Below are 16849 nucleotides of genomic sequence, written 5' to 3' on the forward strand. Positions count from 1 at the left end.
TGTGTATCTGAGTGTGTATGTGTGTCTGAGTGTGTCTGAGTGTGTGTGTGTTTGTGTGTCTGAGTGTGTGTATGAGTGTGTGTGTATGCTTGTGTGTGTGTGTGTGTGTGTGTGTGTGTGTGTGTGTTGCTTGCCATCTGGAATTGGCAACCTATTGCATTGAGAAGACTAATTCTCTCTTATCATTGACCTACTGTAGCACTTCATCTAGGGATGGGGTCTCATGAGATTTCCCTGATCCATGTTGGCTTGTCATTGTTTTGGTCTTGTTTAGGTTACCATATTGTTAGGATTTCTTGGCTGCTGGTGGTTCTTGGTTCTTGCTGTATACAGAAGACAGGGTCTCCCCACTGACACCTTAGTACTGTGGGTCTTAAAGACCAAGGGTTTAGCTACTGAGACAGTCCCCATCTCTAAGGTCCTCAGTTCTAACCAAGGGGATGATTTCTACCTCTGTCTATTCTAACTATCCCAAGAATAAGGAAAGTCCTGTCTATGGAGCCACAGGACCTTCATCAATTAACACCAACAGAATAAAGGGTGACCCCATAAGAGTTATCAAGAGTTTCCGAACAGACCAGCCAGCTTATCCAACTGCGAACTCCGATCAGTGGTCCTCGAATTGGTTTCCCACACTGTAGGGACTCAGGATGTCTTGGGCTGGATGTGCTCACTCAGGATGATATTGGAAAAGAAAGGTCTACTTTGAGGGAAGAGGGGCTCAGCGGCTTTCTTACTCCACCATGATAGCTCAGGCACTAGAGTCAGCAAATGAGAAAAGCAAAGAGTAGAAGTTTCCTTGCTTTTTCATCAGAAAGCTGCAGTCCTTGCCAGTCTGATCCACAGGGATGGAGTCCCTTGCGAGTCTGATCCACAGGGATGTGGTTTTGTAACAGGAGTAGCTGACATCCTTCCAATTAGCTACTGAGTTGACTCCAGAGGGTCATAAACTGCCTTCCTGCTTTGATAATGAAACTCTCACTGTGGTCGGAGGTAACCCATACAAACAAACATGTCAGCCTTCTATTCTTTCTTCATAATAATGGTTTTTTTTTTCTTCCTGTTCTGGTTTTGAAGTATACCCTACATCTTTACTCTTGGGTTTTCACATATTCTATTTAAAAAAAATCGCTGAAAATGCCCAGTATTTGAGTGTTATGAGGCTATTATTGTAGAGCTTTGTAGCCCAGAACATAGCAAAGGTCTTCCCTGGGTAACATCAAACAGGGAACAGACTTTCTCAGAGCACCTAGGACAGTTTTCCCTTCTTTAAGGCAGTCAGCAGAATTCTCTCCCTTCCTTTCCCCCTCCCTCCCCACCTCTCTGCATGCATTCATGCATTTGTGCCCATGTGTGCATGTACAGATGTACAGTCGTCTGGAGGCCAGAGGACGATCTCACATCAGTCTCAAGTACTACTCCTCAACTGCTGTCCATCTCGCATGTTTGGGACAGAGTTGCTCTCGGTCCTGAGTTTCACCATCGGGGGCTAAAACATCTGGCAAGGGAATCCCCAGGCTCCTCTCATCTCCATTCCCCCAGATCTGTGGTTAAAGCGTCTGGGACCACACTTTCATTTTTTAACATGGGTTCTGAGGATCAAACTCTGGTAATTGTGTTCACAAGGAAAACACTTTATCTACTGAGCCCTTCACCCACACACAGAATTCAGCTCCTTGCTGGTGAGTGAAAAAAAATAGAAAAACCATACTGTATCACTGTGCTACTAAGGGCTTTCATTGTTAAGATAAAATAACATAACCAAAAGCAAGCTGGAGAAGGAAGGCTTTAGTTAGCTTATTCTTCTGCATTTTAGTCCACAATTGAAAGAAGTCAGGGCAGGAACTCAAACAGGGCAGGAACCTGGAGGCAGGTACTAATGCAGAGACCATGGAAGGGTACTGCTTACTGGATTGCTCCTCATGGCTTGCTTAGACTACTCAGGTCCTCCAGCCTAGGGATGCTAACACCCACAGTGGGCTGGGCTCTCCCCTCATCAACCACTAATTAATGCCCTATAGCTGGACCTTATAAAGGCATTTTCTCAATTTAGTTCCCTTCTTTCAGATGATTCTAGCTTGTACCAAGTTAAACCAAAGCTAGCCAGAACAACTGACTGACCCTTGTCCACCTGACATTCAAACATATAGTGCTGCTGCTGTTGTTGTTGTTATTGCTGCTGCTGTTGTTGTCATTGTTGCTGTTGCTGCTGCTGCTGTTGTTGTCATTGTTGCTGTTGCTGCTGCTGCTGTTGTTGTTGTTTTACTTGCCTTTCTACATTTTAGTCCATGACTGAAGAAAGTTGTGAAAGGGAATCAAACAGGGGAGGAACCTGGAGGCAGGCACTGATGGAGAGACCAGAACATAGATTGGTGCTGCTTTCTCTCTCTCTATTTCTCTCTCTCTCTCTCTCTCTCTCTCTCTCTCTCTCTCTCTCCCACATATTCACGCATATTCTCATTTTCTCTGTCTCTCTATGTCTCTGTCTATGTGTCTCATCTCTCTCTGTCTCTGTCTCTGTCTCTCTCTGTCTCTCTTGTGTCTCTGTGTCTCTGTCTCTCTCTGTGTCTCTGTCTCTCTGTGTGTCTCTGTGTCTCTGTCTCTGTCTCTGTCTCTGTCTCTCTCTCTCTCTCTCTCTCTCTCTCTCTCTCTCTCACTCACACACACACACACACCCCTTTTCTTTCATTTGTTTTCTTCATACAGTGACTCACTATGGGAATCCTCCTGCCTCTGCTTCTTAGTGCTGGGGCTATGTGTATGTGCCATTATCCCTGGCCTTAATGTCTGATTCTTAATTCAACCCTCTCTCTCCTGCTCTATCCTCCCCCAGTCTATCTCTCTCCATCACCACTTAGACATATTTATTAGTTTTATAGAACTTCCAGAGGTTTAGGGAAGGGGGTTTATTGTTTGTTTGTTTGTTTGTTTGTTGGGGAGCATTCTGGAGAAACACAACTATAGAAACTTTCAGGAATGGCTTGTTTTCTTGTTTTAAAGGATGTATAACCTGGTTCTCAATTAAGGGTTGCAATAAGGATAGTAAATATTAGTTTTTAAAGATTAATTTCTGGATACTGAACCCTATCACTTTAATTTTATTTCTTGGCCAATTAGTGAATGTTTTTCAGCTCCATTATGCTAAGCTTTGTAGATGCTGTGTCTTCAGCAGTTCTCATAGACAAGGGAAGCAGCCAGTAACGAAACAGGAAAGCGATTCCGGGGGCCGATGGATGCCGTGACTAAGGGATTGTGTAAGCCTCCAAGATGTTCCTTGTGACAAGACCTGTCAGGATCTGAAATAAATACCTCTATTCCTTCAGGTATTTCAGACAACAGCTTAGTTTCCAGGGAATGATGGAGTTTGCCTGAGCGAGAGCCTTTTCCAGGAAATTGATCCTTGATCCCGGAAATAGGTCCTCCATCCCGGAGATCGGTCCACCATCCCAGAAACCTATCCTGTTCCTTGTGAACACTCAACACTTCCAATGTCTGTGACCCCTCTCTGGAAGCTGCTTTCTTATCTTAGGACGTTTTCATTTGAAAGCACCGTACGCGTTAAGACTACTGGACGTCAGACGCCAATGGCTCATCAGTTACCAGCACTGGCTGCTCTTCCAGAGGACCTGAGTGCGATACCCAGCATCTACATAGTGCCTCACGACCATGTCTCTAAGCCCAGTTCCAGGGGAGCGCCAAGGCCCCCTTCTGGCTTAGGAGGGCTTCAGGTTTACATGTGGTCTCATAGACACGTAAGCAGGCAAAACACTTCTACACAGCAAAGTTAATTATTAATTGATTGATGTTTAAAAAGTGATATAAATAAATGAAAAACACTACTTGGTGTCAGTTCAATTAAAATCTGAAAACAATAGGTAATTACTCTAGGAGTCGTTTTGTTTAGTGGGTTTAGTTTTCTGTTTTTGTTTTTGTTTTTGTTTTTGTTTTTGTTTTTTTCTGGCTAATTTATATATGGACTCTTTCTTCTTCATTGTTTTGGTGATACTGAGATCAAACCCAGCACTTTATACATGCTGGCAATTTGTACACCGCCACTGAACAGCAACATTAGTCCCAAATAGTACTCACTGTGAAATAATTGACACTGAAAATTTTTTTTACTTTGTCTATAAACTACTATAATTTATTTTATTTTAGTAGCACACTAGTGGGATTTTTTTTTCCAAGCTAGGGTCTTACCAACTTAAGTTTTAGCATTGGTTTCTTAACGCCTCAACTGTTTATTTAAATGTTTAACATTTCAAAAACTGAAATAAATTATGAAAATAATTTCTTAGTCAACAAAGCAAATATCTAAAATGCAAGCTTATTTACAAGGTATTTGAAATGATGACTGTGGGTCTGTGTGTGGCTGAGTGTATACAGACCTAGGGGAGGTTTGTGTGTGTTCTGTGATTATACAGAGTCTGGTTTTCTTTCAAAAAACAAATCAGGAAATGTTGCTTGCGCAGTAAATACCGAGAAGGATCAAAGCATTAGCGAAGCTGCCTCTTCCATCACATCTCACCGTTTGAAGAACAGCAGCTGCAGAATTACTCGTACAGTTTCCTGTTTTCAAGAATATTTCCTTAGCAGACTCCTAGTTATGGGGAAATTCCAGGTTAGAATGCTCTGTGAGCCAAACTGATTTACAATATGCGATATATGCCATTTCCCAGAGAAAATGAAAGAGAATAAATAGAAACAGAGCGCAACGGGCAATGCTTAGGAAGAGAGATGGCTTCCCTTCCGGTGCAGGGCTTCTGGGTAAGGGGCGCTTTGAATGACCCCTGCTGAGGTTCAGCACAAAGGCCAGAACATCCTCAGACAAGTCCAAGCTCTTCCGGTTCTCCCGGAATGTGTGAGAGCAAGGCAGCCTCCACTGGAGGCCTCCGGTCAAGGGGTAAAGGGCAAGGAAAGACAGGAGCCATTCCAGGGGAAAGTGCCCATTCACGCTCCACACTCCCCAACCAGACACTGGTTGAGGAGACCCACAAGACTCTGAGGTTTAGCATATATGCTCACTTCTTCTGAAACCTTTGTGGTTTTCCTGCACTCAACAATCCCATATCATCAAGCAGCCCTCGGGCAGCTCACCAAGGAGTTACTCCGGGTGGGGTGAAGAAATGAAGGATATATTTGGTGAGTGTACTTTCTCCCAGTCCAATAATATTTTTTCCGTTTTCTCAGAGTACATTTTTCATAATTAAAAAGTATCACTGAGAGGACTTTGAGGAAAATAACAATGTGAAATGTGATATTTAACAGCGCACATTGGTTTCTGTTTAGACTGTACTTCTCTGGCTGCAAACTGTCTTTGTTCCGGTAAATTGCTGGAAAACTTGAGAACACTGGTTGAGGAAATTCTCTGCTTAGCCTCAAGCCATTTCAAACGCCCAATTTATTCTTGTAGTCTTAATGAATGAGCAAATTCTCCATGTCACGTTTCTGGCTTTCCAATGCAGATCTTTGATTTTAATTTCACTGAGTATCATTTACAGTTTAGAAGTGATCTATAATCTAATATGCAGTGAGCTCTCTGTGGCCCTGGTATAATGGGATTCACGTATTGGCTTTCTGAAGAGTGCGTGTCATATTTCTTTCTGATGGAAGTTTACTCTCCCTTTATATAGAGAGAATGTCCAGGTCTCCCACCAAAATCTGTGGCTGCTCAAGCCCCGTGTTTACAGAGAGAAACACATTCCCATGTAACCTATCCTAATCTTGCCCTACTATTGAAATCTTCTCCAGAGAAGTTATCATAAGTAACTTCATGTAAAGGGTTGTCACCTTGTATTGTTTGTGGAATGATATTGGGAAAATGTGTGCACACTTTTAACGCAGATGAAGTGGTTTTCAAACGTTTCTGTCTATGATGGCATAATACACAGGTGTGGAAGCTGTGACTTTGAAAGGCCAAATCATACTAGCAGTTTTTTTTTTTTCACTCTCTGGCTATGCCCAGATAATTTTGTCATTCAAGGAATTCGACTGTCAAATCTTCCCTTGGTTCTTTAATTAAAGAAATATCTACTTTTCCTTTTAGACAATTTTACCTCGATATGAGCTTGGAATACAAAAATGGACAGGAATAAGAGGAGCAAACATTATCCACACTGCCAACTGGAAGAAAACAAATCCTATTAACTCGGCTGTGTGTAGTGATAGCGCTTTCTTTGCCCCGCCCATCTCCTCTTTGACCACTCAGAGATGATGCCCCGCCCCTGTCTCCTCTTTGACCAGTTAGAGACTATGCCCCGCCCCTGTCTCCTACCCTCAAACTGGCCATTTTCAAAGATTAACTTCTGTACTAAAATTTGATCTTGCTTATAAAGACTTGGTTAAAAACTATAACTATTTAAATACTCAAAATCTGATTCTTTTCAGAAGGCCAATACAGTTAAGATGAAACACGTGCCACATTATTTTGACTTCTCAATTACAAAATAACCCCTGAGAGCTAGCGGTTCTCTATAGATTTTACTTTTTACTGTTTGTGAGAAAAATATACAATTTGAATACTTGAGCAGTTAAAAAAATTTTACTTTTTACTGTTTGTGAGAAAAATATACAATTTGAATACTTGAGCAGTTAAAAAAATGTGGCGAGTGAATTTAAAGTCCTAGATTCTACTAGAGTAACTATCGCTGTAGACACGAAAGGAAAGGGAATGACAAGATCAAAAAATCCATTTCCAAAACCATTTTCTGCAACACTACGTCAGGATTCTCATAATGGTGAAAAGGAGAGAGGGACGAAGGGAGGGAGGTACGGTAGGAGGGAAGGAGGGAAGGAGAGAGGGAGGGAGGGAAGGAGGGAGGGAGGGGGTCTTAGCAATGAGTAAGTCATCGCATTTAAATGTGAGTATGGCTCCTGCCTCAAAGTGGTGATATGAAGCCAAAATTTTACCTCTCATCTCTCTCTAAATTCTACTGAATCTAAAGTAAAAAAATTTTTTTTAAAAGTATTTCATTTATAGAAATAACAAGCCCTGAAAAGTGGTTCATTATTAGGATTGAGACTGTTAAAACCTGTATGTGACTGAAAAGGGCAGATTCCATAGTCCAGGGAATCCACAGTGAAAACTGCAGAATGGTGTGAGGTGTCTCCTCAGAGAAGGAGCTCACAGATGGGGTCTGGCTGTGTCTTGTGTGCCTACAACACTACTACTGATATTTATTCCAGCCAAGACATCTCTAAGTGACAAATGAAAGAGAAGTTATGGCATGTAGGTGATACGGGAATGCTGTTAAAAATTGCTCAATGAGGGCTCATAAAATGTCAATAATTGAAAATAAATAGATTTGAAATATCTAACTTAGAGCCAAAAAGGTAAAATTTCAGCTTGGTGCAGTCACACTGACCTGTCCTTGCAGCTGAGGCATAAGAATCATGTGATCCAGACTGTTCTGGACTACATGGCCACATACTGTCTCAAAATAAAAAGAATCCATGTCAATTCACTCATTCAACAATTAAAGGCAGGATCTAAAACAATGACAGTGTGAACTCCTAAAATTTTAAAACTGTGTGCTTAAGTATGTTTACACACCAAATGGCAGGGAAGGAGAATAATGATTAAAATATTAATTTCTCGGAAACCATATTATGGGATGAAGACAGAGCAAAGCACTACAGATCTGACAATAAATATAACGGATCAACTTCTTCAGCCAGTGTGAAACTCTGAGATATAGGACACAACTGAGAAAAAATACAGGGAGGGCATAAAAAATTAAAACAAGACTCAACAGCGGATGTGCTGTGTTATAAAAAGAAATATTGATAGTAAACAAAATGAACCCAAAGTCAAGGCAGAAATCTTATTGCAAACACCTCAACAAATGTAACTTATAACTAAAATGTTGGAATTCCAGTCTTCTTGGTTAGTAGTAAATGTTTCTGAGAAACATAAATGATGAATTCTTGTACCTGCTGACATAACAGGAAAATAAATAGGGAAGCAACAGGTTATTATTTATAAATTCATATGCATAAAATAAATATGGAAAAATAATTAGGAGCATCTATGTTACACATTTCTCAGTGGATAGTATTCTGAGTAGACAGAAATTTATCAAAACAGATGCTAATCATGACAATAATACGCTAGCACTTGCAGAAGAGATTAGACAACAAAAAGCAGAAGAGATGACAAGACACTTGTCAAACACTTGGAGAACTGACTGTATAAGAAAAGGCCACTGAACTTAATACAAATAAAACTTTCCTGAATGACAAAAGTATTCTCTAAAATATATAAAACAAATTAAAACAACACAAAGACAGAAATCAATGCATTAGCAGAAAGAATAATGTGATAAGGGCAGGAGTACATCTTTAATAATACAAAGAAAATAAATGCAACACTCAAATCTCACCAAGGACATAAAAGAAGAACAGAAACATTAACCACAAAGAGGCAATGAGATAAATTAAGAGTTTGAACTCTGTAAGTGTCAAACTTTACAGCATGAATCATTTTAAAACACAAACTATCCTAATTAAAAAAAAATCACCTCAACACATTAGTAATCAGAAAGTAAAACAGGAACGCATTATAATTACCTTTAAGAAAATAGACTCATGAAGTTTAGAAATTCCCCCTATTAACCTTTGCTTTTCCTTTTAAATTTTTCATTGTGTAAGAATTTCCTACTTGACTACAGTGTCTCCACTGTAGTCCACCCTAACCATCTCCCCTCTTGTTTCCTCTTCATCCCTGAACCACTTTTCCTGGCAACACTGCTTTTGTACACACACAGAGTTCAGTGAGTGCTGCCTGTAGGTTGTTGGATCTGGAACTTCCACTGCAGCATGGGCAGCCTGTCAGAGGCCGCACTGCTGGACCCACAAACCCAGCAGCTATGCATTGCCATGAACTCCTTAGATGGGATGGGAGTCCAGGAGCACCTCCTCCACTTGCTGTGAGCTCAGCTGCACAACACTCTTGTCAAGCAAACGCTGGTTCCGTGCAGACATCACTGCTGCTATGGCATAAATACCTAACGCTACTGAAACTACATATATCAGACATACTCTGTACTCTCCTACTTATAATGAACATGCAAGAATAAAACAACTACAAAAGGGAGGATGAAAATGCCAAAGATGATCTCATCGAAATGTCTTGTATATGAAATCTGCAAATCATGCTCATTCCATTTTTTACCTTGGTAAAAAAAATGTAAATTTTATAATAGTGTCTTCCCCCCATTTATGATGATGATTGATGATGATGATGTCATGATGATATGATCATGATATGATTAGGATGATAATGGTGATGATGGTGTCATGGTGATGATGTCATATGATTAGAAAGATGATGGCGATGATGACGACATGATGATGATATGGTATAAGGATGATGATGGTGATGATGGTGACTATGATGCTGACAACAATGATGATGATGTTCATGGTGATGATGTCATGGTGATAATGTCATGGTGATAATGTCATGGTGATGATATGATTAGAAAGATGATGGTGATGATGAGGATATGATGATGACGACATGATGATGATGTCATGATGATGATGTCATGGTGATGATGATGATGTCATGATGATGATGATGATGTATACCATTCTAATTCTAAGAAATTAGGGAAACCCTGCCATTTCAGCAATGTAAATAAAAACTGACACGGTCCTGTGAAGAGAAATAAACCTGGTGCAGAAGATAAACAGGGTCCCATCGCCACTACCACATGACTCTAACGCAGTTGGTCTTGTAGACATTGTGAGTAGAATGGTGTTTTCCAAATGCAGGGGACTCCAAACAAAAGCAAGAGTACGTACTGATGTGATAGTGTACAGTGGGGTGGCCACCAGCAACAAAAAGGAGAAAGACATCGTCCCATAGAGAGATGATAAAAGAAGGATCGCCATGATTAACCTAATCCAAACCTGGTACAACACAGACATGTATTAAAACACTGCCTGGTACTTTCCTTTATTAATGCAATTACATGTATTAACTAGATATATTATTAATACATTTCTTTTTTTCTAAAATGAACAGCAAGATATGCTTCTTAATTTCCAGAGTGGTTGTTAGACACAGGCATGGGAACCTCCAGGGCAGTGAGTGGGGAATCCAGTGGTTTCTTCCTCAGGATGAGCTGTCATGAATCCCCTGTAGATGAAGCTGTGTGTCTGGAGCTAGGCTGGAAGGATGGTGGTGCAAGAAGAAATACTAGTTCCAAGGAAATCAGAGAGCCATAGGAGCAAAGTTGTAGAGGCTACTGTTTCTTCTTGAGCTGTGGCTGAAGGATTTTACAATGTTGCCCTTGAAAAGATAGCACCTGAAACTTAATGCTTCAGAAATTTTGTTTTCCTCCCTTTTCTGAAATGTCCTGGGGAATAATTTGAACTTCAGCATGTGTACATGTCTCCCAGTGAAAACTCTCCAGATGAGGAGGGAAAGAGAGAATGTGGGAGCTGTGGCAGTCCCAAGCAAGGGCCATTGACCCACACCAATTGTATTATTTTGTCTCTAGCAGTTTTGGTTTAAATTGGAATCCAACTTCTGAGTGACGACTTCCAACAAGAATTACTTCTTATTTTGATGACCTTGTGAAAAAACTTTTTCAATTCTTAGCTTTGATAAATGATCAAATGATCTTTGGGGTCTTACTTGTATATCTATAACAGCTCTTGTTGTAGTGTACAGTACTGTAAACATATACTTTAATAAATGACTGGTCTATCACTGAGATATATGCAAGAAAATATACATTAAAAATGTCGGAGCTACAGATCTCATTAATTCAGTTTTTTTTCCATATTCTTCCTAGGCGAAGGTGAAGTTTACCTTTGAATGCCTAAGAAGAAATGACTATTGTAAGCATCACTATAAACATATTGAGGTGTACACTATTGAAAAGCTTCTTTGTAGTTAAGTGAATAGATGTGTTTAGTTCCTTATGCAATAAGTGCTCATGAACTGTGTATTTTGTCTAGGTAGTCTTATATTGGGAATGTAACGGTGAAAATGTTCAGTTCATGCTTTGAAGTTGATGATTGGGTTTCGAAATTGACACAAAATTGGGCAACTGTGATTGAAAGAAAACAATCGTGGTGTTGAAGAGTAAATTACTATTAGTATGACCTCACACAAAGGTTCCTCTCATCTACTCCTGAGGGATATCGAGATAAAGGCAGACATTGAGGAAGTCAAAGGAAGGAAGGGCAGCCTGGCCCCACTGGGTGTTCTATAAGAGCCAGGACTGTAGGACTTTGAGCTGTGAGAGACAGGAAAGGTGTTTGGACCTGGGTGTATGGTGGTGAAATGCCATGGCTAACCACTATTGTTAACGTTAGTCAAAATTATCCATCTATTTCTGTTATTCACCAAGCCAAGTGCTTTACATGAAAAAAAAAAAAGTCACCAAATTCTTCTCTTGTCGCTAAGATTTTAAACACTGGGATGTGATTGGATGTTCATTCTAAGGCCCATGAGAAAAATCAGAAAAGAAAATGGAAGCAGCAACCGCACACTGGCCGCCAGACAGCTTACACAGCATCTTATAGTGTACACACTACAGCAAGACACAAATGAGAGAAATTACAGCTTTTACTCATCATGTTGACAGTTCCAAAGTTCGCACGCATCAATTTTAATATACAAGTAATGCGTGTTTCAGAGAAAGGAGAGAAAGAAGCAGGACTCAGTGGGAAGAGGAAAAGATAAGCGGAAGGAGAGAAGAAGAGAGAAGGAAAAGGGGGAGAGAGAGAGAGAGGGAGGAGAGAGGAAGAGGGGGGTCGACCAGCAGCAAGTGCTTCAGTGTGTGAGGATCCACACTGACTTATTAAATCTTCAATCCCTGGGGTCACCCAAGTATAGCAAACAGGGACTTGCTGCTGGTTAGATGTGGAGAGGCCCCTCCTATTCTTTTAGGGTCACAGACAGAATGAGGTTCACGGGGAACTGTGGACAAGCAAGGTTTCCAGGGCTCTGACCTCTTGGCTCTCTCACTTGGCAAGCCTTGTTGGTGTTAGCATATGGTTAGGTTAGTGACTTCATACCTGTTAAGGGTTGAATGGTTGCCAAATACACTGATATCCACGTTCATCTGGAACTGGAAGTCGGTCTAGGGCACACTCTAGGGCACACAGAAACCCAGAGCACACTTCACCACACTTACAGTCCTCCTGAAGGACCCCCTGGGATGAGGTTGTCCCCTGCAACCTCCCCAGTCCCTTAGCATCCTTGGCCTCTAACTATCCTGTTCTTCTCCCCCCAGGGCTCTACGAAACCTTCCTAACCAATGATGAACCCGAATGCTGTGACATCAGGAGCGAGGAGCAATCCACACCCAGACCCAAAGGGACCGTGGACAGAAGAGACTCCTGTCCTAGGACGTCGCTCACAGTGTCCTCGGCCACGAGACTGTGCCCTGGCAGGCTGAAGCTGTGTGTACTCGTCCTCATCCTCCTCCACACAGTGCTCACGGCCTCTGCGGCACAGAACTCCACGGGGCTGGGCCTGGGCGGCCTCCCCACGCTCGAGGACAACTCCACCCGAGAGGACTGAGCGCAGCCAGGGGCATGCGCACAGCGCGGGACTGGGTAGGGGCAGGGGCAGGCGCGTGCACAGAGCAGCAGCGACCCACCCGGGATGCTCACCTGCTGCAGCCCGGGGACTGAACCCACCCGGGTGCTCTACCCTTGGACTTCCCGCAAGGCCTGTGGGTAATATTTAACAAGATGGGCCCGATCCCCAACATGGACACAGTCGCAGCTTTTTACCAACTAAAAGGCTGCAAGTGACTCAATTTCTCACACCATTTTATACACTGTGTTTTAATGTTTGGAGGTTTTCTTTGCTTTCAGTTCGGTTTGGGTTTATTTTCCGTTTTTATTTTAATTTAATTTAAGTTTGTTTTATTTTCTGCACTTGTTAATGCAGGGTTTCTTTGGGGGTAAACTAAGTCTCTCCACTGTCTATCTATCGATTTCTAGTCATCGTGTGTCCATCAGATAATTCTGTCTATGTCCTGTCAGTTTCTAATAGAGGAATGACCGCTATAACCTCATGGTGTAGCAAAAAAAAAAAACATCAAAAAAAGAATAAAAAAACACAACAAAAAAAGACAAAAAAAGGAAAACAACAAAAATTAAAAAAAAAATCCCTAAGCCTCCTTCCAACCCATGGACGCCACGCCCTGCAGGCCCTGCTGGCCCTCGCCTTCTTCTGTCCCTAAGCAGACAACATCCGCTTGCTTCTGTCTGTGTCTCGCATGGTGGGTGTGTATTCTGCACAAGCCGGAGCAGAGAGAGCCAGGGGCCTAGCAGTTCCTCTGGGTGATCCAACGGTGTGCTCAGAGTCAGGCAGTTCAGAGTTTTATGTGGGAAACACACATATACACCACACATAATAGAAGAGTGAAGCACGCCCCCGTGGACAAGTCGCTCCGGTGCCCATCCCGGGTTCTTTCTTCCTGGCCAGGCAGACAGGAGCGGCCCATGGCCTACTGCCCGCGAGATGTGGGCAAGCAGACCCTCTTCAACATCAGGCGCTTGCCTCGAGGGATGAGAGCAGAGACCAAGAACGCAAATCCAGACTTCTGTTCTTCCCCTCTCATGGTGGAAGGGCTCCTAGTATACAGAATATGTACCATTTTAACTCAGTGTTGCCCCCAGCATAGGGTTCCAGATTCTTTCAGGTGTAAAATGTATACAGCTCTGCGTTATCACAGAGGAGAATCTTTTCAAAGCAATCAACAGATCAGCCATTTTTACCACAGTGCGAAGAAGCGTCCTTACTCCAGCGAGCTCTAGGTGGCTGAGAAAAAGAAGTCTAATCACTGTTCGTATTTTTTTTCCTTTGTGGGAACATTTCACCTGCTGAGTGTGTATGAATTTGCTTTCTAAAAAGGCTTTTATGGGTTTACAGTAGGGCCAGTGGAAGGGAGAGTTAATAAGGGCTGTTTTTACAAAACAAACAAACGAAACTAATAATTTTAAAAAGACACTTCACATTCCTTCCTGTTCTCTAACTACACGTGGGAAGTGCACTTCCGGTGGGTTTGCTGTGTGGGTGAGAGATGAAGGAAATCCATGGACAAGGTCCTCTTAGTGAACAAAATTTAGTTGTTAACTTTATAGCTATAAAATTCCCCCCGGGTGTTTGTTTTCGTTCAGACAGATCTAACCTCTGCATCATGCTTAACCCTGCGACATGCGTACAGTATGCATATTTTGTTTTGAATAAAATGTTTTGTTCCAGTCTGTTAAGAATATTAAATAATAAAGGTATTGCTTAATAAAATTGCTAGAATTGTTTAGCAGTACATGCACAAATATTTTACTAGATTCTTTGTTTTACTAGTGTTTTGTTGAGACTGAAAACCCTAAAATGGTCTGCATAAATACAAAAAGAAAAAAAAACACCAAAGTGCAAAACTCTTCAGTTTCTTTTTCCTTTTCTTTAAAAACAATTCTTTCTCTCTTTTTTTTCCCCCTTAAACATAGAGAATTATTTACAGGTGTGTGCGCACACACGTACTATATTTTAATTTGTGAAGACATGGTACTCTTTGGGGATATGAGACATGGCAATATGGGTTTGGGGAGACAGTGTAACTGTATTACTGACAGCCAAACACATGCAGAAATAAGCATTTGAGTATCCCTATCAGTGTTTTATTGAATGAAGACTTGCCCAGAGAGCTGTACTCAAACAACAGAAGGTAAGTGGCTACATCTCCTGGGAAGACTGCCTGCCCCTCAGTGGAAAAACCATACCTGATCTCTCCAATATCCTTCAAGCTCCTTCAGGCTTGTGCTGTAGCCATTGCATTCTTGAAATGGTTACATTTTGCCATAAGGGGAAAAACAAAACCCTTTTGCTGGTATGAAGAGAAGATTTTATTCTTTGTAAATATAGAACACCATGATAACAACTGAACTCTAGAACCCTGGACATAGTTGGGGGAAGGGACAGGATTTTACTTTCTCTTAATATCCTCTTGCAACTCACGAAAGATGCTTTCTCCCCAAATAAAAGAGACAGGAATTTTGCTTTCCTTCTTAGAATGTGAAAATGGAAAAATAAGAAAAACTACATTACTTTTCCTGGGAGCTGAGCTCACACAAAAGACAAGTGTAGGTGTTAGCTGAAACCCTACATTGCTAAGTCTGAACACAAAACCATGACTTAGGTAAAAAGAGGGCAAGCGAGCTGGAGGGGAACCCTGTCCTAGTCAATGCTGAGATCTACTGGGTAATCTGTAATTCCCAGGGGATATTGCCCTTGCTACATTCAGTTGTGGCCCCCCCTATGCCTTAAGTTTATCATTACCATGGCTGTCCCCCTTTACACAGTTCCACCAGAAACAAAGGAAAGCAGGAAAGGAGATCCCAGCAGAAGAGGGTTTTAAACAGGCTGCGGTTAGCCCACAATACAGCCATTCATAGCAGGTTTCCCAGCGTACGCTGACTGCGTTTAACTTCAACGCATGTTAATTGTGGTAGAATAAATTCCAGCCTTGCTCTCTGGCACCATCATCTCGTTCTGTTTGCCTTGTAGCAGGGATCCCCTGCACACTGGATAATGAGTTGCAATATTAAAACAGTTACCCGTGCAGGCATGTTGAAAATCAAGAAAATAGTACCTGCTTCGTAGATGTATATGGAACGAGTGTCCCTGAGTTCATTGTTGTCTCCTTTTCAGCAGAAGGGAATTCCAGTCTATGAACCACAGTGGTTCTGCTAAGCAGATCACCAAGTAACGTCATAGAGGTCATTCACTCTGCCGCTTACATTTGGGCAACTCATTATGTTGGATTTTCTACCATAACAAAGGTAGTATTGTTCCCCCTACCACAATGTACTGATGAAAAGCTACTCCTCTGCGTGATCACTACCAAAAACGTTAGTCCCTCACTAATGAACTCATGCTTCTATGCAACAGACCCTGCCCTCTTAAATAAAAGAAGGTAGGAAAGAAAAAGGAAAAAAAGAGAAAGGACAGGAAGGAGGAAGGAAGGAGGGAAATTGGTTCTAAAGTGAATGAATCATTAACTCCTGCTGGAGGAGGGCAGTAAATGAAAGACGTAATTAGATGTCAGAGCCATGTGCAAAAGGCACGGATTATCGGGTGATACTCGATATCGGAGAAACACTCAAACATTAATCTTTCTGAGTTTTGATTTTCACCCTCTTTAGGTAACTGAGTCAACTGGAGTTCTTGGCAGTACTGAGTATACATAGAAATGAAAGGTGTTTCTTGTTTTCCAGGAACTGAAGCCATGTATTTGATTTCACCTGCATACATGTGTATACATAAAAGGAATAGATTATATATACTTGGCACAGCCTTACAGAGACATAAATATATATAACTCATGTGTAAACATCACAAGCAAAACCTCAGCAGCATAATCACTCTGTCCACAACAACACATGTACAGCATTATGATAAATTATTTCTATTGGTGTGCAAACATCTGCGCATTGTGCTTGTCTGACAGCCTCCTTCGATATGGAAAGCAGACTCTCAAAATGTCTCCATTAGTAAAAGCAAAGTAGTCTTGAAATAACCAGAATCTCCTCCATTTTCCAAGCTTTAATGATGTTTAGGACAAACTGAATATGGCTTGTAGGTATTGGACTATGCTAGAAACAAGACTGGAAGCAGAGGGAAGGAAAAGGGTTCCCTGAGCTCCTTTTAAAGAAATCTCCCCCCAATGCTGATACAAACTACTGAAACTACTACAAAGTATCCTAATAAAACCAGTAGAGACTCCTTTCTCCCTTGGAGTACAACTCAAGGCAAGGACTAAAATGTTAAATGTATCTGTTTCCTTGAGGCACTTCAAGGCTGTCTTCTCCTGTC

The 16849-nt window shown here is 41.5% G+C and overlaps 1 protein-coding gene across 2 annotated transcripts in view; it reads left to right on the forward strand.

The window, feature by feature from the left end:
* Nalf1 (NALCN channel auxiliary factor 1) overlaps positions 1 to 14281 on the forward strand; it is a 522562-nt gene extending 508281 nt beyond the window's left edge. Inside the window, exons 3-4 of one of the 2 annotated variants that reach the window (NM_001402489.1) lie at positions 10806 to 10851; positions 12255 to 14281. In NM_001402489.1, the coding sequence (NP_001389418.1) occupies positions 10806 to 10828 (23 nt within the window). In that variant the 3' untranslated portion in view covers positions 10829 to 10851; positions 12255 to 14281. The remainder of the gene's footprint in view (positions 1 to 10805; positions 10852 to 12254) is intronic. The other variant, NM_001402488.1, reaches the window with a different exon arrangement.
* Positions 14282 to 16849: the final 2568 nt, after the last annotated feature.

Source organism: Rattus norvegicus, chromosome 16, assembly GCF_021556685.1.
Source record: "Rattus norvegicus strain SHRSP/BbbUtx chromosome 16, alternate assembly SHRSP_T2T, whole genome shotgun sequence".
Classification (NCBI taxonomy): domain Eukaryota; kingdom Metazoa; phylum Chordata; class Mammalia; order Rodentia; family Muridae; genus Rattus; species Rattus norvegicus.